General features: G+C 38.2%; 2 protein-coding genes across 2 annotated transcripts in view; one reads left to right on the top strand and one right to left on the bottom strand.

The window, feature by feature from the left end:
* The window catches only part of PRIMPOL (primase and DNA directed polymerase), a 47,635-nt gene extending 45,853 nt beyond the window's left edge, over positions 1-1,782 (top strand). The window contains exon 16 of the mRNA XM_079141925.1: positions 1,189-1,782. Within this exon, the coding sequence (XP_078998051.1) occupies positions 1,189-1,244 (56 nt within the window). The 3' untranslated portion in view covers positions 1,245-1,782. The remainder of the gene's footprint in view (positions 1-1,188) is intronic.
* The window catches only part of CENPU (centromere protein U), a 36,569-nt gene extending 10,229 nt beyond the window's left edge, over positions 1-26,340 (bottom strand). Inside the window, exons 1-8 of the mRNA XM_079141932.1 lie at positions 26,249-26,340; positions 23,447-23,495; positions 21,460-21,577; positions 18,712-18,817; positions 15,038-15,098; positions 14,311-14,538; positions 7,836-7,905; positions 1,823-1,931 (exon numbers count right to left, since the gene is read on the bottom strand). Of these exons, the coding sequence (XP_078998058.1) occupies positions 1,823-1,931; positions 7,836-7,905; positions 14,311-14,538; positions 15,038-15,098; positions 18,712-18,817; positions 21,460-21,577; positions 23,447-23,495; positions 26,249-26,289 (782 nt within the window). The 5' untranslated portion in view covers positions 26,290-26,340. The remainder of the gene's footprint in view (positions 1-1,822; positions 1,932-7,835; positions 7,906-14,310; positions 14,539-15,037; positions 15,099-18,711; positions 18,818-21,459; positions 21,578-23,446; positions 23,496-26,248) is intronic.
* Positions 26,341-27,407: the final 1,067 nt, after the last annotated feature.

The raw sequence follows: 27,407 nt of genomic DNA on the forward strand, positions 1-27,407 counted from the left end.
ATAGCATCATGAACCAAAAGTTTGCAGAGGGGGGTTCCAGCAGAGATCTGAAAGCAAGGGGACAAGGCAAAGGACAGTGGAACATGGATGCCTCTGGGGCCCACCATCATCTCTTTAGCACAAGTGAGAATTTCTCCAATTGGTTCCATGCTGGAGCTGCAGAGTAGTCTGCCAAGTTTCACCTGGTTCTTGTCCACAGACACCTTTTAATATTCTGTTAATAAGCTCTGCTATATCTAAGATTATGACGTTGGCATTGGGGTCCCATGCTGTGGCTAATGGGGAATTCCCTCTGGTAGAAGTCCAGCCTCCCTAGACATTTTCTTGACATCCCTTGCGCTGAATGGCAACCTTGTTTCTCAAAGCACGGTAGGTGTCACAATTTAGATATAAGATGTCCCCCAAAAGGTGATGTGTGAGAAAGTTTAGAGATGAAACGACTGGGTTATGAGATCCTTAACCTAATCAGTGCACTAATTCACTTGAATGGATTAACTGGGTGGTAACTTCAGGCAGGTATGGTGTGGCTGGAGGAGGTAGGTCTCTGGGGAGGTGTTCATTTTGTCCTTGGTGAGCAGAGTCCTCTTTCCTTGTTACTATGTCCTGAGCTGCTTTCCTCCACCACACTCTTCCGCCATTATATTCTGCCTCACCTCAGGCCCACAGTAGTAGAATCTGCCATCTGTGGATTGAGACCTCTTAAACCATGAGCCCCTCTATGCCGTATCTTGTTCTTATTGGGTCTCTTGGTCACAGTGGTGAAAAAGCTGACTAAAACAGTGGGCAAATCTCCCAGCACAGTGTGAGATGCATTAGACTTAGTCTTGGTGCAGAACTGAGGACTATCCCTGGTTTAAATGCAGAGGGGCTCAGAGAAGTTCCTCTGTTCTTGTTATTTCCTGCTTTCCCTCCATCCCCGTGTGCTCCCCAGCACTCCGTGTTGTAGCCTCTGCCCTTCTGCTTCAAGCCTCCTTGTCTCCTGAGCTGCCAGTTCTTTATTCTTCCTCTGACTTCACGCCCCTGTGGGGGTTCCTGTCCTCTGAACTCTCTGCTGTCCTTTCAGACACTTCTCAGGGAGCCAGTGATGTCCTCAGGTGTGGCCATCTGGACCACATCTCAGACTCACTCTGCCAGCCTGCATTTTTGATAATATATTTTTTGTTGTTTTATTTATTTTTTAACCTCAAGGACTTAAGGAAAGAAAAGGAAGAAACAACAACTACAACAATGAAAAACAAGACTAAAACTAGGTCTGTGTAAAGTCCAGAGAAAAGCAGGTAGAGGATGACTTTGTGTAGCAGTTTCTTCACTGTCCCCCACCAAACCACCAGGTTGGAGAATGACAACTGAAGGAATATTAACTCTTGATGCTGTTTCTCTCTGGAGCACACAGGGTGAAGTGCTGACCTGACAGGCTATTCTGCATGATGACTGAAGCCTCCAAGCCTAGGGGCTCATGTACTCCAAGTATTTCACCATGGGAGCTGACAGGCACTGGAGTGTAGCCTTCTACACAGTCTGACCAAGAAGCCAACAGCTCCAGAGGGAAACAAGCTCAAAGGCTGAAAGGACAACACAGGAGGAACGCACTATTTCACAATGAAAAACGCATTAGATCAGAGAGTCTACAGGAAACATATTTTAGACCTAGATGTTTCAATAGTTTGAAATTAGCCTAATAAATAAACGTGTAATGGAAATGTAAAAATATCTACAGTGCAATGGTAGTGAAAACACTACATATCAAAAAATGGTGAGATGAGCAAAAGGGTGCTTCAGGGGAAACTCGTCAGGTCATGCATCAAAACATCAAAAGACTTACCTATATTCCACAAGGGTTTTCTCAAATGTAGACAAAACAATATCCAACTCCATGATGTCACTGGTCTTTCTCCCTTCTAGACACCAAATATGCATACTTCCAGAAATATCTGGAATGTTAAGATAAGTCAATTTAATACGCTGATTATTCATAATTCAGTTTTAGGATAAAGGTTCGGAAAATAAAAACCGTCCCAGCAAATTGCTAGAGAGACCTATCACTGAAGAATCTGGGAAGAGCCCTCTTACTTCTTCCCACCCCAGGCACAGTTCCACAAACACATAAACTCTCACTTACTGCCATCTACTTGGTTCTCCCACTTTTGCACAAGTAACCAAAAGCATTGCTGCCTTTTAATCTATTATCTAACACAACTGGTGATGAACCTGTTAGTTGTATTTTCTAAATTTTGATTATCTGATAGGCCACATGTGGAATATATCAAGATTACTCAGCACATTAATTTAAAAAGTTGTAACATAGTAGTATGCTGGACTAAGAATTTGAAAACCTAGGATCTCATTTGAGCTTTTTTCTTACTAGTCTTGAGATCTTAGCAAATATTTAACCACCCAGTTTCCTCAATAATGAAACTGAAAATGAACTCTGTTCTGCCAACCAGTTGTGGTGGCACACGCCTATAATGCCAGTGACTCCAGAGGTTGAGGCAGAAAGATAACAAGTTCAAGGACCGCCTTGACAATTTAGTGAGAATCCGTCTTAAAATGAACACATAAAGGGCTGAGGATGTAGTTGAGTGGTAGAGTTCAACTTCAATACCACAAAAATAAATTCTGGCTTCTGTTGTGGTATTGACTCAAGTAAGAAAATACCTGAGTGCATTTACAAAAACTATAAATTACTATGCATTTGTAAGGTATTAATATCAGTTAATCTTAATGAATACCCAAATTTTCTGTATAATGTTAACAAATCAATGGAAACCAGTGATGGGATGGTTCATTCTTTTTCCACAATTACTTCCTTATTTAAGACTGCAAAACTGGTGGCACACGGATTCATACTGACCTGAGTTCAATGCTTGACTGTGGATTAATGACAGTCACAAATTCTTTGCCACTCTTCCCCATTTCCCTTCCTTGATGACTGGCTTGATCAATAGCATGTGATGGAGTGATACGGTACCACTTCCAAGGCCAGGTCTTAAAGAGAGAGATCTGCAGCTTCTACTTTTCTCCTTATATGCTCTCTTTTGGAAATCAACCATCACATGGAATTCTGACTACCAAACAACAGGAGAGCCCAAGCTAGCCACATGAAAAGAGAAAAATCACATGCGGTAACTAACTCCATAGACTAACATAAATGTTGTCTACTCAGACCTTCTACCTGGCCCAGCCACCAACTAAATGTAGCAAATTAGAACTGCCCAAAGTACAACTGTGAGGAGATGAAATGGTGGTGGTCATGAATCTGGGCAAACTTCTGTGTAAGTGCCAAATAGTAACTATTGTTGACTTTGTGAGCCAACTACTCAACCTTACTGTTACTTGTAGTGTGAATGTGTTTAAATGAATGAATCTGGCTATGTCCAGATAAAACTAGTCTCAACAATAGGCAAGGGCCATATTTGGACTGTACCCTGTAGTTTTCTGTTGTTTTAAATCACAAAGTTTGGGGTACTTTGTTATGCATTAATAGATACCTCAAACACTGGCTGATCCCAGTTAAGGCTGTGCAAGCTCAGATGAGTATTTTGACCTAAGTCTCAATTTGTTCATCTGTAAAAATGGGGAAAACAACAGTACCTATTTCTTATAGATTTTTTATGAGGACTAGAGTGAGGATAATATTAAACACTCAGTGTAATGACTAACACACCATAAACATTCCATTGTTTTCATTGTTATTAATTTACAAACTAGAAGCAGAAATTAATAAAAAGTATTCTGACAATTTTTCTAGGCTCAAATCACAATGCACCTCACCCAAAATCAGCCACTGTGCCAATTCCCAAATCCTTGCTCAGCAAAGCTCAAATTACTAGGATCTTTGGATAAACCAATAATCTATCAAAAGTAGTCCGGCTTTTCTGAAGTATATAATATCTAAATATTTTATTATTAGTCCAAATAAAAATCTTCCTTAAGCTTAATAGTTTAATAGAAAGATTTGTAAAGTTTAATTAAGAACCATTATATGCAACCTGTCCCCCCCCCCCCCCCACTTTTTTTTGATACCAGGGATTGAACCCAGGGTTGCTTAACCACTGAGCCACATTCCTGGCCCCGCACTCCCCCTGCCTTTTTGTTTTGAGACAGGGTCTTGCTAAATTGATTAGGGTCTTGCAAAGTTGCTGAGGCTACCTTTGAACTTGCAATCCTCCTGCCTTAGCCTCATGAATCACTGGGATTACAGGCATGTGCCACTGCACCTGGCTATGTCCACTCTTCTGATTTAACATTTCTTATTTTGTCATTAGAATTCATTTTTTATTATGAGATATTTTATATACACAACATTTGTGTGTGATGTAAAAATGAATAATAAAAGGAATACCCATAGACCCACAGTACAACTTTATAAAGAGAACATTAATAAGATAATTAGAAGCACCCTATGTACCCACCACTTGAATTATCCCCTGCCAAACACTATTCTGCATTTCATATTTATGTTATTTGATTTTACAATATATGAACATAATCCTAAAAATATGGTTTAGTTTTGCATGTTTTTGAAGGTTTTATATTTATGTTGATGGGTCAAAAAATTTTATTTTTGTATTCTGTTCTTGTTAAAACTGTACCACAACTTCTCCATAATTTCTACTGTGATAGGTTTTACTAGCATAAAAAATAATGTCAGAACACTAAAATACATGCTTCTTGGACAGGTGAAAGAATTGTTAATAAACATAGCCACAAGTGACTGCTAGGTTTTGTCTGGTTTTATTTTCAACCTTATCAGAGAGTTGCCCAAATGACTGTAAAGAAATTCTATCTCTTTATACCTGCAGTTGTTAAGGATTTCCATTGATGATAATTTCCATTACATATGGAATTGAGACTAAATATTTGCCAGTCTATTAGGTGTGAAAGGGTGATTCACGGTAGCAGGAGCTTAAATTTCTATGATTAGTAATTGCTATGGTTTAGATGTTGACTATCTCCCAAAGGCCCATGTATTAAGGACACTATTGGGAGGTGATAGAACCTTTAAGAGGTGGGGCCTAGTGGGAGGTGTTTAGGTCACAGGCAGTGTGCCCTCGAGGGGATTATGGCACCTGGCCCTTTTCTCTTACTCTCTTTTGCTTCCTGATCACACAGTGGGAAGTTTTGCTGTGTCAGGTGCTCCTGCTGCGATGTACTACCTTACCACAGGTCCAAAGCAATGGGGTCAACCAATCATGAACTGAAACCTCCAAAATTGTGCCCCAAAATAATCCTTTTCTCTTAGAGGTTGATTACCTAAGGTGGTGTTATAGGAACAGAATGGTGACAAATACAGAAATAGATTCTTCAAATGTTTGTTCTACTGTTCCCTCTTCCACGAAAATTTATTGATGTCATCTGCCCATTTTTTGCTAGATTGTCTTTTTACTCATTTTTAGGAATTTGCTAATCACATATAGTATCTTCTTTCAGCTTTTTAAAAATTTTGTGCCTTTTTAAAATTTTTTAAAATTTTTTCCAATTAGTTGTACACGACGGAATGCATTTATACATTCTGATAGATGATACATAATGGAGTATAATTCCTCACTTTTTCTGATTATAGATATTGTAGGATCACACTGATCATGCAGTCATATATGTATATGAGGTAATAATGTCTGATTCATTCTACTATCATTCCTACCCCCATACCCCTTCCCCTCCTTTCTCTCCTCTACCTAATATAAAGTAAACCTATTCTTCCCTATTCACCCCCCTTATTGTGAATTAGCATCTGCATATCAGAGAAAACATTTGGCCTTTGGTTTTTTGGGTTTGGCTTATTTCGCTTAGCATGATATTCTCTAACTCCTTCCATTTACCAGCAAATGCCAGAATTTCATTCTTCTTTAGAGTTGAGTAATATTCCATCCCATAAATATATATATATATTATACATATATATATATTTCAAATTTTATTTATCCATTCATCTGTTGAAGGGCACCTAGGTTGGTTCCATAGTTTAGCTATTGTAAGTTGAGTTGCTATAAACATAGATGTGGTTCCATCACTGTAGTATGACGGTGTGAGGGCAACATCGATCTTACTAGTGAACTACTTACTTCTATAGATTCTACTGATCAATTCTTGTGTGCCAGATGAAAATTTATAAAATAACTACATAGTGGATTATACCTTTATATATTTTAGTTTTTATGGTTCTAGGGATCAAACCCAAGGCCTTACACCAACATACCAGGTAAGCTTTCTACCAGTAAGCTACCTCCCCAGCTTGCACCTTTAATTTAATTCACTAGTTCAAATTTGTCTTGTAGACAATGTAATTTTACTGCCTACTCTTTATCTATATCCCCAATGAGACCCTGAATTATACGGTATTCCTGCATCTCAGGTCTCATAGCAGCATATTGGCCTACTCCATTTCCAGAGGATGAACTTGGTATGTTCCCCTGATAGATAAGCAACTATTGAAAAGTAAATGCTACATGTCAGACAAATTACCTCTGTTTAGTGCTCTGCTGGATGAGTTAATTGCCTTTTGTGTGGTTCTGCATGAACTGTCTGTCCACAGTGGCATATTATTGGGAAGAGAGAATAATGGTTTCACAAACCTTTCAGAAAAAGTTTCTACTTGTTGCTTAAGTGAAATGTTTGAAAGTGAGTCTCCACTGCTCTGAAAAGAGCAATAATTAAATTATTTTTAGGTAGAAAGGAATATTAATACTATTATTATTTTCCTATACTTTGTATAATAAGGTGTTTTTCTCAAAAGTATCAATGTTCTCTGTCCCAAGAAATAAAAATTCTTCTGATACCCTGTTAATATTAAAAACAAACAAACAAAAACAAAAAAAACCTGGTGCCATTCTTTATTGTCTCTTATCCTCCAGCTACTTCAGCCAGCTTCAGTAACTTAGCAAGACACTGTCTCAACATAAAAAGGGCTGGAAATATAGCTCAGTGATTAAGGCAACCCTAATTCCCAGGACAAAAAAAAAAAAAAGCTTATAATGGATTTATTCACAATAACCAAAACCTGGAAATGACTCAGTTGTCTATCAATGACACTGGATAAGCTGTGGAATAGTCACACAGCAATAAAAATGACTCAAAACAGTGTGAATGAATCTCAAAAGAGTACATAATATGGGATTCTATCTACATGAAATTCTAGAATATACACAACTAATCTATGATAGGAAAAACAATCCCCAAGAAATTGCCTCTGGGATGTGGAGGAGTGGACTGACAGATACATAGAAAAACTTTTGAGAACAATGGCAAACATTTATATCTTTTTTTTTTTTTGGCAGTGCTGGGGATTGAACCCAGGGCCTCGTGGTTGCAAGGCAAGCACTCTACCAACTGAGCTATATCCCCAGCCCAAACGTTTATATCTTGACAGTGGTTTGAGTTACACGTTTGCATTTCCCAAAACTTGGCAACTATATACCTCAGATCTCAGCATTTTGTAGGCACATTTTGCATTATAAGAAAAAACAAGACAAATATTGAATTCTGGCTATTGATGTAGAAGCTAAAGCATTTCAGAAGAATTGTACTGATGTCTATAATTTATTTTAAAATACATTAAAAGTTAAAATTCATTAATAGGCAAGTATAATAAAATGTTAACTGTAAAACCTAGGTGGTAGCTCTATGAATATAAACTTTAAAATTCTTTCAAATTTGCTATATGTTGAAATTTTTCATGGCAATACACTAGAAAAAGATGTTACTCCAAAGTCATATATTCTTAATTTTTAGCAATGGCAGTTTTACCACTTCAATACTACTTTAAAAATTTAAAAATATATATTTTTTCATGAATTCCTTGAATGAGTGACAAAGTATAAAACACTACTTTGTACCTGAGTCTGTGGCTTCTCTTCTTGATTTCTTCCTTTTTCCAGGAGATATTTTCCCTTTTTTCTGAGTTTTCTACCAGGGGGAAAAAAGATTTTTATTTAAGAAAAGTTTTTTCTTAAAACATAAGGATTAAGACCATGTTATCAAATTGTCAATATTTAGCTAAATAATTCTAAATTCTAAATTACTTTTATGTTATCTAAATTAATATATGAAACACTGCAAAAAAATTAAATAAAACTTTCAGTTGACTTTTAAAAATGGTTGCCAATGGAGGAAGTTAAACTTTATTTAAGAAAATAGTATTTGGAATCAGCTCAAATTTCTGCCTTCAGCCATAATGAAATACCAGCTCTTGCTCACGTATAAAAGGGAAATTGGTTCCCTTCCACCCTTCTGGGTTCTTTGGTTGGGATGCAATGAAATTGACGTAAGATGTATTAACTGTAGAAAACCCATGTTAGTTACCTAACATGCATAATTGTTCATGCACAGAAGTCCCACAGAACATGAGACTTGAGAGGGTCAGATGATGGAATCTTATGGAGTTATAGAAAGGGATGGTGGTCACAAAAGTTATGGGGAAGGAAATGTAGGGTGAGTGAAAGTTATCTTGCATGCAGATAAAAGCCTCTCTCAGGTAAGTTGTCTCCTAGCAGCCTACTTCTTGATACCGACAACTTTCACTAATGTAGATCTGCTTTACAGATGTAATTTTTTTTTTTTTTTAAACAAAAGCATAGTTTTTTAGAGGCACTCCAGTAGTGTCCACAGTTTCTCAAAATAATCAGCTCAAAATATGCCACAGAAATATACTTTGGGGTAGCATATTCTGGCTCCTCCATAGTGATATTTGACTGGGGTGTCCTAAGCCCCAATACTCTCTTGCCATGAACAACCATAAAATGGGTGGAGGAATGGCAACCCTATTCAGGCATCACACTATAGGCAACACAAGACTGGGTTCCCTAAAAAGGGGGAAATGCAGAAGGTGAACCCCATGAATGCCACATTATATTTTCAAACAATTTCTAGACATCTGTACCCCAGCTGAAGTCCAAGCAGAACATGATAATCCTGGTCAGCCAAGGAGGCTTAGAAAAAGTCTGGGGCAGCTGATGCTGTTGGAATAAGCTACTCAGAGTATCAGGAGTTTGTGTGGGGGTCCCCAGAAAGTCCTCAAATAAGTACTTGACACATGCAGGGTAAGACCACATACAGTTTATAAGAAAAGGGGTTATCATGGGATTAATAACCTAACAAATAGAAGACAGGCAGTGTTGGGGGGAAATTAGATGTAGAAAATGCAGAGCTCTCACAACCGGTTAACCTCTCAGGCAGAAGGAACCGTACTTGTGGGTAGGAACCATAAACTATTGAGTGTGCACTCTCAGACAAGGTCATACTGCTCCCGACGGGGCAAAAACTGGTTCATTGTGTTGGTAGGGGAGAGCGATAAGGAGGGAAAATGTCTATTTAAAAAAAGCTTCTTAGGGAGGACAATAACAAAAACAGGTTGAGAAACATTGCCCTAGAGTAAGACCTATTCTAGAGCCACCCTATCACAGCCTAAAACCAACCTCTGACCAGGTCCACCAGTGAAACACAGAGTGGAGGTTATGGTAAGTAGAATATGAAGGTAGCTTGTGTAATTCCCTGCCCTTGTGTGGCTACAGAGGAGTTGCTCCCTTGATTACATGCATCATATAAGACTCCGCTGTAGTATCCTGCAGAGTCTCTGGCTGGCTTTGAAGAGGCAAGCTGCCTTGTTGGAAAGGGGTCACATGACTAGTGCCTGAGGGCAGCCCGTGGAGCTGAAAGCTACCCCTCTAACTGCAGAGAAAACAGGGACCTCAGTCTAAACTGCAAGGAACTGAATTCTATCAACAACTTGAAAAATCTTAGATGAAGACCCTGAGTCTCAGATGAGATTTCAGTTCTGGAATAGATCTTGATTTCAGATGTATAGGACCCTGAGCAGAGAATCAAGTTAAGTGAAGTTTGGACTTCTAACCTATAGAAACTGAGAGGTAATAAATGTGTTGTTTCAACCCACTACTTCTGCAGTAACTTGTTAAGCAGCAACTGAGAACATACACAGAGGTTAGTCTAAAAGTAGAAATACTTAGAAAACACCTCAGGATTTTTCACAAATTGACCCTAATGAAGCCTACAGAACTCCAAGATGATTAGCCAAACCTGCTAAAATAAAAATGAACAACACTCGCAAGATGATATAGAATTCAGTGTCTCAACCTATTGATAACAATGTCTATTATATAACTAAAAAGTATTAGATTAAAAATTGTCACACAGGAAAACGTGACCCATAGTCAAGACAGAAAAGAAAGCACGCAATAGAAACTGATCTGAAGAGACCCAGATAATGGAGTTAGAAAACAAAGACTTTAAAGTAGCTATCATAATTATGTCAAAGGAAGTAAAGGAAATGATGGCCTTAACTCAATTAAGAATCTCCTCAGAGAAACAAATTACAAGAAAAGAGCCAAAGGTAAATTTTGGAAGCAAAATCATATAACTAAAAAGAAAAAAAATCATTAGGTGGTATATCAGTTGCCTGTCTCTGCTATAACAAACTGTCACAAACTTAGTAGCTTAAAACAACAGAAATTCATCCTCTGACAGTTAAGAAGGCCAGAATTCTGAAATAAGTTCCAATGGGCCAAAACACAGGCATCAGTAGGACAACACTCTCTCTAGAGGCTTGGGTGAAATTCTATTTCTTGTCTTCATCAGCTTCTAGTGGCTGTGGCTTATGGCAAGATCACTCAATTCCTGCCTCTGTCTTCACATCACCATCTCTCTCTGCCTAATCTTCCTCTGCCTCTCTTATAAGGATTCTTGTGAAGACATATGGGCCTACCCACAAAATATAGAGTAATCTGGAATTGAGACATAGGCATATCTTTTGGTGGGGAGCACCATTCAGCCCAATCCATATGAGCTTACTTGCAAGTTATGATGGCAAAAAAATAGTCAGTGAACTTGAAGACAGAACAATAACATTTTTTCCAATTTGCAGATTAGAAAGAAAAGAGATTTTAGAAGGACCAGAGTCTCAGAAGACCTGACTAAAAATATCTTGTGATCTAAAATACATATAATAAAAGTTTAAAATGAAGACAGTGAGAACCAGGTAGAAACTATATTTGAAGAAATAGTGACTGAAATTTCCCTGATTTACAGATCTGAAAAACTCATTAAGCCCCATGTAAGATAAATACAATATGATACTAGCTATATCAACATTAAAATGCTGAAAATTGAGGATAAAGATATAATCTCAACAACAGCCAAAGAAAAGGAACACATTAAAGATATGCTTTAAAGTAAGGGGTGAGGCTGAGAACATAGCTCACTGGTTGCAGTCTTGGAGAACATGTACGAGGTCAGCTCTGAGGAAAAAAAAAAAAAAAAAAAAAAAAAAAAAGAGGGTGGAAGAAGAACAGTTTTAGATAAAATCTGAGAGAATCTGTCACCAGCAGAGAAGTGCTAGACCATGTTCTATAGTCTGAAGGAAAAAGGTATTAAATAGAAACACAAATTTACATGATGATAAAAGAATAGGAAGACACAGCTGGGCATGGTGGCACATGCCAGTAATCCCAGTGACTCGGGAGTCTGAGGCTGGAAGATCTCAAGTTAAAAGCCAGCCTCAGCAACAGTGAGGTGCTAAGCAACTCAGTGAGACCTTGTCTCTAAATAAAATACAAAATAGGGCTGGGAATGTGGCTCAGTGGTCCAGTGCCCCTGAGTTCAGTTCCTGGTTCCCCCACCCCCCCCAAAAAAGAATAGGAAGACAAGTGGGTAAAGATAAGACTATTTTTTCCTCTCATAATTTCCTTAAAAGGTAACAGTTAAAAGCAAAAATGACAACATTGTAAGGTTAGATTTATAATTTGAGTAGAATTAAAACATGAGCAAAACTGTAGAAGATGGGGGTAGATAAATGGAAATATAATGTTGTTATGTAATACATTTATATAGTGAATAGTAATTAATTATGAGGAATGAATAAAGTGGTAATATACTTATGCCAAATAAACCTTGTTAATTTAAGAATTTCCTTTTTTAACACACTAAAAATAAAACCCTTAAGAGTGGCATATCTGGGGCTGGGGTTGTGACTCAGTGATAGAGCACTTGCCTAGCATGTGTAAGGCACTGGGTTCAATCCTCAGCACCACATAAAAATAAATAGAGGTATTGTGTCCATCTACAGGTGAAAGAAATAATTTTTTAAAAAAGTGGCATAGCCAAGAAGTCAATAGAGAACAAAAATTACCAAAGAATTCAAAATTAGTAACAGAGACAAAAAAATAGAAGTAAATGGAAAACAAAGAGTAACAGGGTCAACTTGAACCTAACCATGTTTAAAATTACATTAAAATGATGTATTTTTAGAGGAGTAATAGAGCTTAAAACAAACAAACAAAAAACAACAACAACAAAAAAAAACCAGAAGAGACAGATGGAAAATAAATACCAGATGGTAGGATCAAAACCTAACCTATCAGTACTGCAAGTACTGGGGAACAAAATCTACCAAATTATGCTGTGTCCTTGTGCAAATATACTACAATGAATCCCACCTGTAACATCATTATAATGTGCTAATTAAAATAATACTAATAATAGAAGGGAGATCATATAACACAAGGATTGGGGAAAGGAAGAGGGAAGGAAAGTACTGTGGAATGAGATTGGTCAAATTACGCTATGTGTATGTAGGAATATGGCATAATGAATTCCTCTATTATGTATAATTTTAATGCACTAGTAAAACAATTTAAAAATAAAATACGCAATTCAATTAAAAGACAGATATTTTTAAACTGTCTACAAAAAATATATTCTAAAGGCAAAAACTGAAAGTAAACAGATTGGGAAAAAAAAAAAAAAAAAAAAAAAAGATTTACCATGCAAAGGAACATAAGAAAGCTCCCCTACCCATGTTAACATCAGACTATATAGATTTTCAAGATAAAAAATATTATAAAAAGTTAAAGGGAACATTTCACGAAGGTAATAGAAGCCATTCATTTAAAAAAGACAAAACAACCTTCAATAAGCATGTAATAAAAGACAGCTATATAGAGAATACAATGGTGGCCTCCAGAGGCAGGGCAGGGAGGGGCAGATGTTGGCTAAAGGGAACATGTTTCAGTTACACAAACAGGAAGAATAAGTTTGGGCCTCTATCACACAGCCTGGTGATGACACTTAAGTCATGTATATTTTGAGAACTAGGTGAGTAAATTTTGGACATTTCATCACAAAAAAAGGTCACAGATGTGTTAATTAACAATTTAATCATCAGCACTGTATACATATATCAAAACATCACATTGTACCCTATAATATGAACCCAATTATGAGTTCTCACTTTAAAAAATATCAATAAAAAGTTCTGGGTAAAAAACATAGCACAAAACTTCAAGAAAAGAAAATCCACCAAGCTGTGATGTTAATAGACATCCTCTCTATGTAGCTGATAGAAATAGACTACCATTTCCTTCACCAAAACAACAGCACAAAGAAGTAACCACAGGAAGGAGACCCAATATCTGAACTGCACTATTAATGGACTTGACCTCAGCTCATATTTACAGAAGACTACATTCAACAACTATAAAGTCAAGTACTCACGGATGTCACCAAGACAGACCCAGCAAAAGGCAGAACAATATGTGTAATATGCTTCTTTTTGTATAAAAAGGGAAATAAAATAATACATTCATATTTGTATATGTAGATGGAAACTGAGAAGGAATATATAAAAAATTAATTATGAGGTTACTTGTGTTTGTGTTTAGTGAGTGGGAAGCTGGAAAGTAGAAGACAGGAGCAGGGACACTTTTCCAAACACGGGAATGAATTATTTATTCAAACCATTAAGCCAACTGAATAAAATGACATATGAAAAACTTGACCAAAAGATATTATATGTCAAAAATCTTAGAACAAATATGACCCAGAAATCTTGTGAGAGCAATTTTTTTCTAAAAAAATGATCGAGGGTACATGCAGATTAAGCTATAAAGAAATTTGTCAAACCAGCAAAAATTTTTTAAATTGTGATTGTTCATCAATAAGAGGTCAACCGAACTATGACACTACCATGAATGGAATGTTATGCATTCATGAAAATGACACTGTAGAAAACTTAATCCAAGTTGTGATTGCTTTTAGAGAGAGAAAAGTGCAATGAAAGGACTGGATGTACAGATGAGAAAGCATGATTATTTTTGGGTTATGGAACTGTAAGTGGATTTATCTTCCTTGCCATATCTTCTGGGTTTTCTAAAATAAGCATTATTTTTAATAAAAATTATAAAATTCATTATCTTTAATGAAAAAAATTTTTTAAAGACACAAAGAAAGAAAATGCTTTACTTTTCACCCATTTTTCAATAAACTTTTTTCTTTCTCTCCAATGAAATGGCAGACACATACCGGTTGACTCTGTGTTGCATGACTCTCTTTTTCAACAGCAGCCTGGTCTCTGAGGGATCCTGGCCTTTGAGGGACTGACTCAGCTGGCTTCTCTGCATGTCCTGAAGAGGCCACGGTTGGAACAGGGGCATGTGGCTGTGTACTTACTCTCTCTGCGGACTTAACTTTTCTCCTTACATCGTCGTCTTCACTGCTTTCAGACTCACTAATGGGCTTGGGTCTTCTTGGCTATGAGGAAAACAGCACTACTGCCTTAGAAGACACAAATGCTTTTGATTCTTATTTTAATAGAAAACCACAGAATTCACATTTCTCATTTCTAAACTTTAGAACGGCACATAACAGGTAAATGGCGGTATAATCACTGGCTAGGACAGACCTAGATTAAAGATCACTCATAAATACTCCCCAGAATTCTCTCGGCCTTTGTAAATCCCAAACTAAACACTAAAATATTGTGTTTATTATGAATGCTATGAAAACTGACTACGAGTGTAGATATTTGAAACCTGTAGTAAAAACTACTTGATATAAAAATATTTCACTTTATTGTAAAAGTAATTTCAAAACATACACTGTCAGTGGAAAGTGTTGCTACTCAATATTTTCCCTACTTCCATCCAATCTAAGTAGGAAATGAGATATTTTACAGAGCAGTTTTCTCTATTTGCCTCCAGTATAAATAATATAACTTACAAATTAATAAAGGGAAAATACTCCTACATACCTTTTTCACACTATTTTTTATGGATTCAATTTCACTTGCTTCATTTTCAGAACTGTTCGAGCTGTGCCAAAGAACAAAATCATCAATATCTTGCACACATTTGACTTTTATTCACATCTTCTATAAGTTGCTCATCCAACATGAAAACAGGCTATTTAATGAGGAAGTATCTACTCATAATGGTCAGGCCTGCCACCCGCCTAGCTGTTGCCCACAGCTTCCCAAAACAGCTTATCCTAGGCAGATAAGTGACAGTGGTCCATTACATGAGCACTTTGTGTCCTTCTTCCAAGGTACCAGGCCCAAGCAGATGGACAATTGTTGGTACTAAAAGCTAATCCACGAGGTCCATCATTAGCTGATAAAAAAGGGAATAGCTTCTTTTGTCCTTGGAAGGAAAAAATAACCTAACTTCTAATGGGAGATGAGAATGTTTTTATCTTTTCATCCAATTCAATACAAGTGTTTCATACCAATCTCAAAAGGCAAAGTGTGATGCATAAGATTAGTTTAAAAAGGAGAATAGCACCTTCCTTTAAAAGGGTCCTTGCCTAGTAAGAAAGTCAAAGGCAGTGCAGAGGGATAACTTACCAAGCATCCAACAGAGAAGATGTGTACACCTGAGTAGAGGATTTGAGTTACTCATAAAAATACTTTTGTAGGCAAAGCAGTATGGGGATGGGCATTTAAGGCAGAAGGAAATACAAATGTAAAAGCATGGTGGCATAAAACAGCCTGGCATATTTGAGAAACTAAAGAGAACAGAAAGAATGTGTTGTTCCAGAGAAGAAAATGCTAGGAAAGAAGTTACAGGATATAACCAGAAGAGCCTGAGAGACAGCCACAAAGGTAGGCTGCTCAGATTTCCCTACAGTTAGCTGGCAGCCCTCAGATGCAGAGTCACTGGGCTCCACTAAAGCACCTGTGGGTAGTCTCAAGCCCATAACTGAGCATGGCGAGGGTCCTCGGGCCTGGTCATTTCTGCCCAGAATAGCAGTCCTTTAACAAACGATCTTTCCTCCAGGGTTCCCTGGTAGGTTGGCCAGAATCATCTCTGCCCAATCTAATTCACCCAACTATAACTTTCACAGATGTTTTAATAAATCTCTTCTTTTCAGTATCTACTTACCTAAGGATCCAATCTGGAATAGGGGCCTTCTATGCCATGCAAGTGGGCAATGGGGGCCCCTAAATGTGGTAGGCATAGAGGTAAGAGTCCCTCTGGGATCTAGGTGGAACAGAGGAGAGAAGGAAATTCAGGAGACAGGGAGACCTGGTAGGGAACAACTGCAGGGAGCATTTGAGAGTGGTCCATGACAATCTACAGCAGCTGCAGGGAAGTAGCAGAGGCATGAAGACCAGAACCAGTAAGATTCATCACACAGAACATGCTGGGAATGATTCCCAGATGGCTGGATTTTATGTGATACAAAATCTGGGTGGACAGCAGGATCACCTAGAAAATACCCAAGGAGTTTGTTGATACTAGATGAGGGAAAGAAAGCTGGAGCTCAGTTTGAAATGCCTATGGGCATCTAGGGAAATAGAAGTAGGACATCTTGGGACTCAGGAGGAAAGCTGGACAAGAGAGATGGACTCAGGATAAAATAGCATATAGGTAGTTGAAACCATGTGAGTAAGTTGGGGGTGATTGCAAAGAGAGAGCTAAAAGCAGGACCACCTAAGTCTAAGATGAGGGAAAGAAGAAATCAAGGAGGACAGCAACTGATCGTCCCTGGGAAGGATCTGAAGTCCTGGTGGCTGCTGCCTCCAGGAGTCCTGAGAAGTGCTGCTGATCTCTCCCTGCAGTGCTCCCTCCTGCCCTGACTTCCTTATGTGTTCTACATAAACCCTGTCTTATATTCCCAAATGATGTCTTTTGGATAAACTTAGCAAGCCACCAAAATCAAGCTTACCAAGAATGAATGGACATGCTAGCCCTCACCCATCTTGCTTCCTACATTTATCACTTGCTTATTCATTCCCATTTTCTTTCTCTCTCTCTCTCTCTCTCTCTCTCTCTCTCACACACACACACACACACACACACACACACACACACACACCAGCATTTTCATGAATAAGCCCTCCTGGTTTTCTTCTTTCTTCTCTTGCCACTTCTCTCTCTCTCCTTTTCCTTTATCAGGACAGAAAATGCTGGCTTTTCTTTTTCTTTTTGGTACCAGGGATTGAACCCAGGGGCGCTTAACCTCTGAACTACATCCCCAGCCCTTTTTTATTTTTTATATAGAGACAGGGTCTCACTAAGTTGTTTAGGGCCTCGCTAAGTTGCTGAGGCTGATTTTGAACTCGCAATCCTACTGCCTCAGCCTCCCAAGCCTTTGGGATTACAGGCATGCACCATCATGTCTTGCTGATGCTGGATTTTCTCAAGGGTTAGTCCCAGACCCTGGACATCTCAAAGGTTAGTTTCATACCATCTAAGTAACTTCAGTTTAACTCCAGCTAAGGCTTCTACTGTCAGCTCCAGATTCAACAAAGGTCTCTTTGACCTCTGCCTGTCAAACCCATGATCTCCCCACAAAACTCAATCTCCTAGCAACCCCCATCATAGCTGAAGGCACCCGCAGCAATTGGTTTACATAAGCTAGAAACCTGGGGGCTACCTGTGCCGGGAACTCTTCTCCACCCTCCTGGAGCATCACAGCACTAAGACCTGCTGATGTGCTTTACTACTAGGCTTGAACTCCTCTCCATCTCTGCGGCAGTTACCTTCGTCCCCGCACCACACTATTAAAACAGACTCCAAACTAATCTCTCCATTTCAGTCTTGCCTCTTAAATCTGTTCTCCATAGGGCAGAGTGACCATTTTTAAATGCAGGTTTGATTGTGACACTCTCTCCTTAAAATTCTTCAACTGCTTTTAGGAGAACGGCAAAACTCTTTATTAAGTTTATTAGATAGGGTTAGAAAGGCTGTAAAAACAGAAAACGGCTTCAACAAGACACTTTCTTTCCCTCTCAGCAAACTTCAGAAGCAATTTAGGGCTGGTATAGCCACCCCATTATCAAGATGCAGGTTACTTCTATCATTGTTCCATTTTCTTAGTATGTTGCCTTATGGTTCAAGGGCTGCTCAAGCTTTGGCCACCACATCCCATTTCAACCAGAAGGAAAAAAGAAGCAAAAAAGGGAACAATCCTCCCTATAATTTCAGAAGTTGTAGATACCATTTGGCTATGATTTAATCATATAGGCATCTTAGCTTTAAGAGAAACTAGGCAATAATTCAGTATGATAACCATGTACTCAGTCAAACACAAACAAAAAAGACAAATTACTTGGGAATAAACTTAAGAAATGTGCAAAATCTGTACAACTAAAACTTAGAACGGCACTAAAGAACACAAAGCCCTTGAGCAAAGGCAAAGATATGTGCTTGTCATTACACCAATATCCATCCCTCTAGTTTCTAAATGTAACTCGAATCAATAAAGGCAGTATGTTTCCTAGATAATCAGGTGTCAATATAATTATTAGCAATGTCAATTATTGAAAAATTAAGTTGTTATGTCTCTATTCTCTTAGGGAAAGCAAAACAAGTTGTTTCAAAAGATCTTGAAAAAACTTTAGTTTTATTAGCTTCTATCTTAAAGAGCTGCTCAGAAATCCCATTAAATCTGAACAAACGACTGCTTGGAATTTTACCATACCTTTTCTTTCCTTCTTTTCCTTGAGGAGTTGAAGGCACGGATGATCCACAGTGTTTGGAGAGTTCTGCTTCATCAGCATATATAGCAGTGCTGTGTAACGGAGGATCTATAAGAGCCAAAAACAAACAAACAAAAAAATAACCCACAATTTTAAGAGTCTGGCTGTCTGGGCAGTATTTGAGTTTACATCCTTACAATGAAATACAAAGCAATATTTGTTGAAATGGCTGATGAATTACAATCAGTTATGCAGGCCACTTTCCAAATGTTTTTGATCTCATACCTCAATAAAAAATTTAAACCATAACACCAGTAACTACCTAGAAATTTATAAATTATAAACCTGTATTCTTCTTTTTATATAGTAATGGAAATATTTTAATGAGATTAATTTACATGTATGTGTGTAAAGAGGAAGTCTATTATTTTCTTTGCTCCCCCTCTGGAGTATCATATGCTATTTGGGAGACCACTGCATTTATTATAAATTCTACTTGTTTAGGGTGGTTGGTCTACTCACTTAACACCTAGTACTTAGTGGGCCCTCAATGTTTGTGAATGAATGCCCTTTGAGGAAAGATGCCAGACCTCCTCACTTCCCTTTCTCTTTTCTTTACTCTGGATTGCTGGAGCCTTTAGGTAGTATAAAAAGTTAACTTAAATGAGGAAGGAAAGGACTGGGAGATGTAGTTCAGTGGTAGAGTGTTTGCCTAGCATGTGCAAGGCCCTGGGTTCAATTCCCAGTACAGAAGAGAGAAAGAAGATAAAAGAGGAGATCAAAAGGCTTGGTGGAAAGGCAAGGAAAGGAAATCTTAACACGAGGAGAATGCTCCTACTTCCTCAGGAAAGAGAAGTGATGAGAGACGGAACGCTGGGCAGGGCTTATGGGAAGGATGACAAACTTGAGGGGACAAGCAAGGTAGCCTGTAGTGGGAAACTTGAATTGCTGCAAGGAGGTCTGGTAAGAGCCAAGCAAACAGGTCTTCAAGCTGAATTTCAGCACGACAGTGAGAATTGTTTCCAAACAGCTAGCTGCTTAAATAAGGAACATATCAACTTCACAATACAACTTACTAATATACTCTGTACTGGTCCTCAAACACAGGGATTTATTTACTCTGTGAATAATGGGGGTTGGGGGCATATATTAATCCCTAATTTCCATATGTTACCAGTCATATAAGCTGAATTCTTACAACTTAACAATAAAGACAAAATAATCCAATTTTAAAATGGGCAACGGGTCTGAATAGACACTTTTTTAAAAAATGTATTTTTAGTTGTACATGGACACAAATTCCTTTATTTTATTTATTTTTATATGGTGCTGAGCATCGAACCCAGTGCCTCACATGTGCTAGGCAAGTGCTCTACCACAGAGCTACAACCCCAGCCCCTGAATAGTCATTTCTTCAGTGAAGATGTACAGTTGGCCACTAAGCACACTGAAAACATGCTTGACATCATTAGTCATTAGGGAATGCAAACACAAACCATGAGACACCCTTCACTGCCTTTGGGGTAGATGTTACCAGAAAAAAGAAAAATAAAACCTAGAAAACAATTGTAGGTGAGGATACAGCAAAATTGGATCCCTGTGCATTGCTGGTAGAATATAAAATGGTACAGCCACTGTGGAAAATGGCAAGGCAATTGCTCAAAAAATTAAACATGGAACTACTGTAAACTCCAGTGATTCCACTCCAAAGGAAAGGGAAATGGGGAGTGACTAGTAACGGGCCTGAGGTTTCTTTTTAGGATAAAAGTGTTCTGAAATTACATAATGATGATAGTTGCACAACTTTCTGAGAACACTAAAACCAGTGATTTTAAAAATCTATAGAATATCATAATAAAAGATGTATTCTGGGGCTAATTACTTCTCATTTTATTTCATCTTATGAAACATATATTTTTTTTTGTACCAGGCATTGAATCCAGGGATGCTTAACTACTGAGTCACATCCCAGCCCTTTTTATTTTGAAACAGGGTTTGTCTAAGGGTCTTCCTGAGGTTGGCTTTGAACTTGCAATCCTTCAGCCTCAGTCTCCTAAGCCACTGGGAATACAGGCATGTGCCACTCCACACGGCAGATATATATATTTTCTTTTAAGAAAATAGTAGACTAAACAATTTTAGAAGCCAAACAGAAAATATGTCAGATGGTAAATAAGTTTTCAAAATTCCCTTGACATTTATTCCAACAAAATATCTGATTGCTACTATTCTAGATACAGGGGCCCTTGGCACTTTATCATATTTGGCCTCAGGACTAGTCACTGACAGAAATAGCCCACTGGGACAGTTCCTAGACTCCTGGTCAGCCAGGTATCAGCCCTATTTACCTCACACTAAGGAACACAGGTGAAGTTCTTCCTGGCTCCTTCAAAGCATTCCTGCCTCATGAATTTATGATAAAGGAAAATTCCCCCTAACTTTCCCCCTAAATTAAGCCCCTTACATAGTAGTATGATTTGAGAAATTTATTTTGTATTTATCTTGTTACAAAATACTACAGTAAATATCCTAAGATGACTGGAATGTTAATGAATGTTAATAGAAGAATTCTACTTTGATGATGTTCATTTCAATATATGATAAAAATTAAATTATCAAGTACTCCCCAAAACACCACATTTAAATGTAGGTTACTGATTTTCATATTTGAAAATACTTCTGTATTTTTATTGTACCTAGCGTAAATGTTGTTTTAAAGTCATTTTAGGATAAAGATTTAAAATACTCACCAAAGGTTTCATAAGGTTCTTCATCTTTCTCATTTTCACCAAGGCTGCCAATACTTAAGATGTCAGAATTATCAGGAAAGTCAAATATATCAACAGGCCTGTGCTTGTGATCAGCTTTCTAAAAAAGTGAATAAAATCAAAGTCTTTGAATTGGTGCTAACAACCAAAGAAAATTACAAAGCCGATTTATTTAGCAAGGATACCCCTGCTATCACTGGTATCTAAAGAAGCAATTCTTAAGACATTCTGGGGATATAGACTTCTTTGATAATATAAGGCAGGGGTTGGCAAACTTTTTCTATAAGGGACTAGAAAGTAAATAATGTAGGGTTTGCAGGCCACTAGGTTTGTTGTATCTACTCAACTCAGTCACTGTAGTGGGAAAGCAGATAGGGGAAATGCAGGAGAAAAAAAAAAAAAAAAGAGCTTGGCTGTATTCCAATACAACTGTACTTATGTAATTTGAATTTCAGATCATTTTCACAGGTTGTGTTGTTTTTATTTCAGCCATGTAAAAACGTAAAACCAGGGACCAGAGATTTAGCTCTGGTAGAGTGCTTGCTATTGTGTGCAAAGTCCTAGGTTCAATTCCTACCACTGCAAATAAATAAATAAATTTCTTCTTAGTTTGCAGGCTGTACAAAAACAAGTGGCAGGTCAGTTTTGGAACACATTCTATAGAGTTTGCCTAAATCTCTGATCTATGGAAAGTTATGGCCTCTCTCCCCCAGAAATATGTCATATACCCAAAAGTTCATTAACAGTTTCAAAGGCACGCAGGGTAAAAACTTCTGCCCATAGGGCAGACCAAGGGTTCACAGTTCAACTACTTGTAAATTCATGAAGTTTGCTACCTCAAATCCTAAGGAAAGATCCAAACATATGTAAGATGAGGAAAACTTCCATAGAAGCATGGAAGATGAAGAGAGACACTATTAACAGATAAGAAAATAAGAAAATTCTGGAAGACATACAGGAGATGCAATAAAATCAGCAAATGAAAAAAAAAAAAAAAAAAAAAAAACTGTCACCACTCAGAGACCTCAGTGAAAGAATTGTTCATGGAATACTTGGTGTTGTAATGCCAAAAAAGAGGTGCCACTCTAAGACAAGAGTCCTCCATCACTCATTAGGCAGGCCGCCTTACAGAGGGAAGACAACAGAAAAGAAGAAATCCATTCCAGGCATTCAGGACTTTCAACTAAGGCAGGCTGGGAACAGAGCTAAAGAGTTTAGAGAAATTCCTCCAAGGAGCACTGGACTTCAGAAACCAAGAGTAGCGGGTAGGACAGGAGAGCCAAGAGAAAACTGTCCACTGAGCAGGTGCGCTAAGGCTGGGGTGGAGCATAAAGCTGAGCACAAGCCCACAGAGGAATCCCAGGGTTTCGTGGGGAGTCTAAATGTCATCCTCTGATGGCTGGAGTCAGGGCAGTTGGACAGGGAGACAGACCACTTAAGACAGAAAGACAGGAAGGGGCAGAATAGAAACCAAAGAGAACCCTTGACTGCATGCAACCTGAAAAGCAGGTGCTTTTCAGTGTTAATGTGAAATGCCACAGGCGACTGGAAAAGACACTAGAGAATAATTTGGAATCAGTTATTATAAGTTAAAGAAATGTACCTACCTTTAACTTATTCTTAGACTCTCTCTTGAAGAAAAATAAAACTATATGGGGATTAAGTTGAATATCATAAACAAGTGTTGAAAACTGTAACATGGAAAAATTGCTATAGGTGAATTTTACATGATTGTCAATTATCTGGATGAAAATAAAATCAACTTAGCCATGGAAAAAATAAATTTCTAAAATGTTAACAAAGATTGTTTCCTTCATTATATTGGAAAAAGAAGCAAAGGAATATAGTTTTTCACTATAATAAAATATTGAGTTTACCAAGAGAGGTCTACAAAATAGGTTCCCACAAAATGTTATTTTGTTTTGTCAACAGTGAGAAAATTACATTAAAATGTAAAAAGATAACTTACGTCTTTCACGGGATGTGTTCTTCCTAAGGTGTTCTTTGAATACCCTGCACTATTAAACAGAAAACACACACATAAAAGGGAGGGTTAGTAAATGTGTTCATTGGGAAAACACTAACTTGTGACCCTTTCCAAGCATTTTCTTTCCAAATTAAATTCCTCATTAGTTGAATTAACAGCATGTACACAGTGGAATTTAGGTTATGGCAAAATCCTTTTTAGCAAGAAGAACCTGTATGCACTCCACAAATTTAATTGTATTTTTATAGGTCAAATCGTATCACCAATATAATAACACCTCTCTCAAGGATGTGAAGAACTCCTAATTCTGCTATTACCCTGTCCCTGAGGTTCTAATCAATCAATAGTGATTGACTATCTCTGCACAACTGAGCCAAGGGGAGGTATGCTATCATTTACTAGGCACAAAACACCTGTTCTAACCTGTGCCTGGCTCTTGTACCTACATTTTCTCACTTAACTCTTATAGTCCTATAAGATAGAAGCAAATCCCATGTTATAGATGTACACTCTCCCAAAGCAATACACAGCCAGGATGGAGAGAGACCGCCATTAAAATCTACAATACTTCAAATCCAAAGCCTGCCCTCTTTCTATCCCTTAACATTCCTTCCATGGGGCACTGGGGTAAAAAGGATAAAGCTGCATACTTTCAACAAGCTTAAATGCATGTAACATTAGTGACTAGAATAATAACTAGAAATAACAGTGACAGGAAAAACATTATATACTATATTATTAATAGTGATATTGTCAGTTGGCAGTGAATATGTACTGAGTATCCTCCACATATCAGGCACTGTGAAGTGGTACCTGGGGATACTCTGGTATAATATAGTCCATAGGCTCTGACTTGAAAATATGCCATGCATATTATACCTATATTTTTAGGCTACTCATTTGTGGATAAAGAAATCAGAATTTCTTTGAGTAACTTTTTTATGTAATAGAGTTTCAAACTTACAGTTGCAAAAGTGGTACAACAACTCTTAGTATATTGTTTACCCAGATCAAGCAGTGTTACTCAGATCAAGCAACTGTTTACATTTTATTTCATTTGCTTCCTCTATGTGGGTGTGTGGGTTTATGGTAAACTAAAGACACTGCACCCTCAATCCTAAATACTTCAACATGCCTTTCCTAAAGAGGGCATTATCTTTTGTAGAAATTTTCTAAAATTGTACTATGGTTGTGCAAGATAATTTAACACTGACATAATTATCAAATCTATAGTCCCATAACCAAATTTTATTAATTATCCTGTAATATTTTTAAAGATTCTTCACCCTAGCATTTTTAAAAAAGGAAATACAGAATATAGATATGAGATTGCACTGGACAGTATTTTCATAAACTTTTTGTTATGTGTGTACTATATGTGATGTAAAATATTTCTGTGAATTATAGTAAAAGAAAAAATTGGAAAACTGTTTAGAGCAGCAATTTTCAAACTTTAGCAGGCATGAGAATGATATAAATTGCTTGGAGTCACCCCACCCCTTTCCCAGTGTCTGAATAAACCTGGGATGAGGTCTGAGATTTTGCATTTCTAACAAGTTCCCAGGCTTTGAGTCTCAAAAACCTGGTAGAAAGTATTCATTTTATGGCAATTTTATAGATTATGATTCTGGGGTTCAGAAGTTAAATGATCAATGGTTACACAGTCAAGTAACAGAAATAAGACTAAAAACTAGAATCTTCTAAGTTTCTTAATCTAAACTATTTCACCTGCCTGTGCTCAAAAATCCCATCAAGGATCCTCCCTGCTTTAGGCTAGATTCCAAGTGGGGCTTCCAGAAGATGGAAACCTCTGTGATAACCACATGTAAGGTTTTTAAGTATGTGCACCTGTGCATGTTAGTGGGCAGGATGAACACATTTCATGAATCTTACTCCCCACCAAAAATAAACTAAAACAAAAAACACCAAACCACTGGCCTATTAAGAGAAAGTTTAACTCTTTTCAGCTGATGTGCCAGGCTGGTATATTCTCAACTGGCTACAACCATCTACTCTGAGTTTCTCCCACCTCACTGCTATGCCCTGTTCCATCCCTCCATTCTCAACCCACAGGCAAACACCGCCTTCTCCAGGGGGTCTTTCCAGGACCTAGAGGAACTCCTGGGGGTCTTGGGAACCTTCCCTAGCAACCTGCTAGCCAGGTCCAGACGGGCTGGGATGCAGTGTAGACATCGCCAGCGGGGTACTCGCCAACGCATCCAGTAAAGACTAATCTTTTAGACCAAGTTTTGCAACCTATTTTTAAGTGCATGACCCCTTTTGATAAAAATAAGTTTCTTGGTCCACTGTGTAATGACATTTAATAATAACAAGCGGAAGCTTAGTCCTCCAGGCAGAGATTTGGTTTAACTTTACGGTCCGTAGTTTCTACTATAAAGACAGCTCTGTCTGGAAAAATGAGTAGGGATTTCCCACCAGAGTACAAACGTCCCTCCATAATGTAATGTCTGGCAAATAAAAGGTGTTTACAAGTATTTGCTGCATATTTTGTTTGAGCTGCTTTGAGACACACAAAAAGCAATACTAACACTAGCTAACCTTCTCTTTCCTACCCACTGTTAACTTGTGTAATTTTGCGATACCCATAAACACTGGGGTTGTTGCTACCCGGGTTTTACAGAAGTGGAAACCAAGGCCCTGAGTAACTAACTGATCACTTGGGTAAGTTTCAGTGGCAGCAAGAATAGCTCCGCGAGGCACAGACCACAGCAGAAGAAGACAAACTCGGTCCGGCCTGGAGTTCCGAGGGTCGGCAGCACTTACCTGGGCTGCGCCGGGGACCTGACCCGCCACTGCAGAGCCATTCGGCTGTTTTCGGAGCCCGCCAGACCTACGAAGCTCCCGCCAAGACCCGCGCTCCTCAGAACAGCCAATCAGGACCGAGCACGCGCACGTACCCCTCCCAGGGTGGTCCCAGGGCTCCTCCCTCTCCTGGAGCGAGATGGAAAACCCGGACCGGTCGTATGACTACAACGGAGCTGAAGGCCACGCCTTTCAACTGGCTGTAAACAGTGCTTTCATTCTCGCCAGTATTCCGCACCAATTTTTAAGCGCTCCAAAGCCCTGAGACCTCGTGGGCAGGGAAAGGTGGGGAGCTTGTGCTGATCAGGGAATCGGCCCCGGTCAAAAAAGGGCGGGCTCAAATCCAATAGAGCTGCCTGAGCTGACGTCCTTTCGCAGCTGTCTAGTGTAATGCATTGGAAATAGGATTTGGCTTTTAACTCCCTGCTGCCTTTCTTACTCAAAGCTATGAGTATTGAAATTACCCACACTTGTGTCCAACATCTATATGTAGCTGTAGTTCATTCACTTTAATTATCCTTGGAGTTCACTAAGCAAATAAACCACATTTTATTTTTTTTTATTCTGTTGTGCATGGATACATCAATTTTAGTATTTTGCTACTATCAACAACGCAGACCTCAACATTCTTGTGCAAACCTTCCAGGCCACGTGTCTAAATGTTACTCTAGGGATGGAGTTAGTAATTATGTAGGACATAGACATTTTCAACTTTATATTATGACGCCAATTTTCACACATTACATTTTAGACTCTACAGTGTGTATGCTCACTAGCAGTATATGAGTCCTGTAGTTTCATATATTGTAGATATTTAGAATTTTCAAGACTTACATTTTTGCCTCTTTGATAAGTCAAAAGGGTAACATTGTATTCCCGATTTGCATTTCCCTTAAATAAATCATCTTTTCATTTTTATAGGTCATTCCTGTTACCTCTTCTGTGAAATCCTGGTTCTCTTTACCCAAAAATCATTTGGGCAATTGCCATTGAAAGGTAAATCACCTTTGTGGTATCGAAGGAAGTTTCCCACTGATGGACGGTTTTCTGGATCCACTGGAAGTTGTTACCCTTATGAGAGTGAACAGGTAGTTCCATTTTCTGGGAAACTGTGATATAG

The sequence above is a fragment of the Sciurus vulgaris genome (genome assembly GCF_902686455.1).
Source record: "Sciurus vulgaris genome assembly, chromosome: 5".
NCBI classification, from domain to species: Eukaryota; Metazoa; Chordata; class Mammalia; order Rodentia; family Sciuridae; genus Sciurus; species Sciurus vulgaris.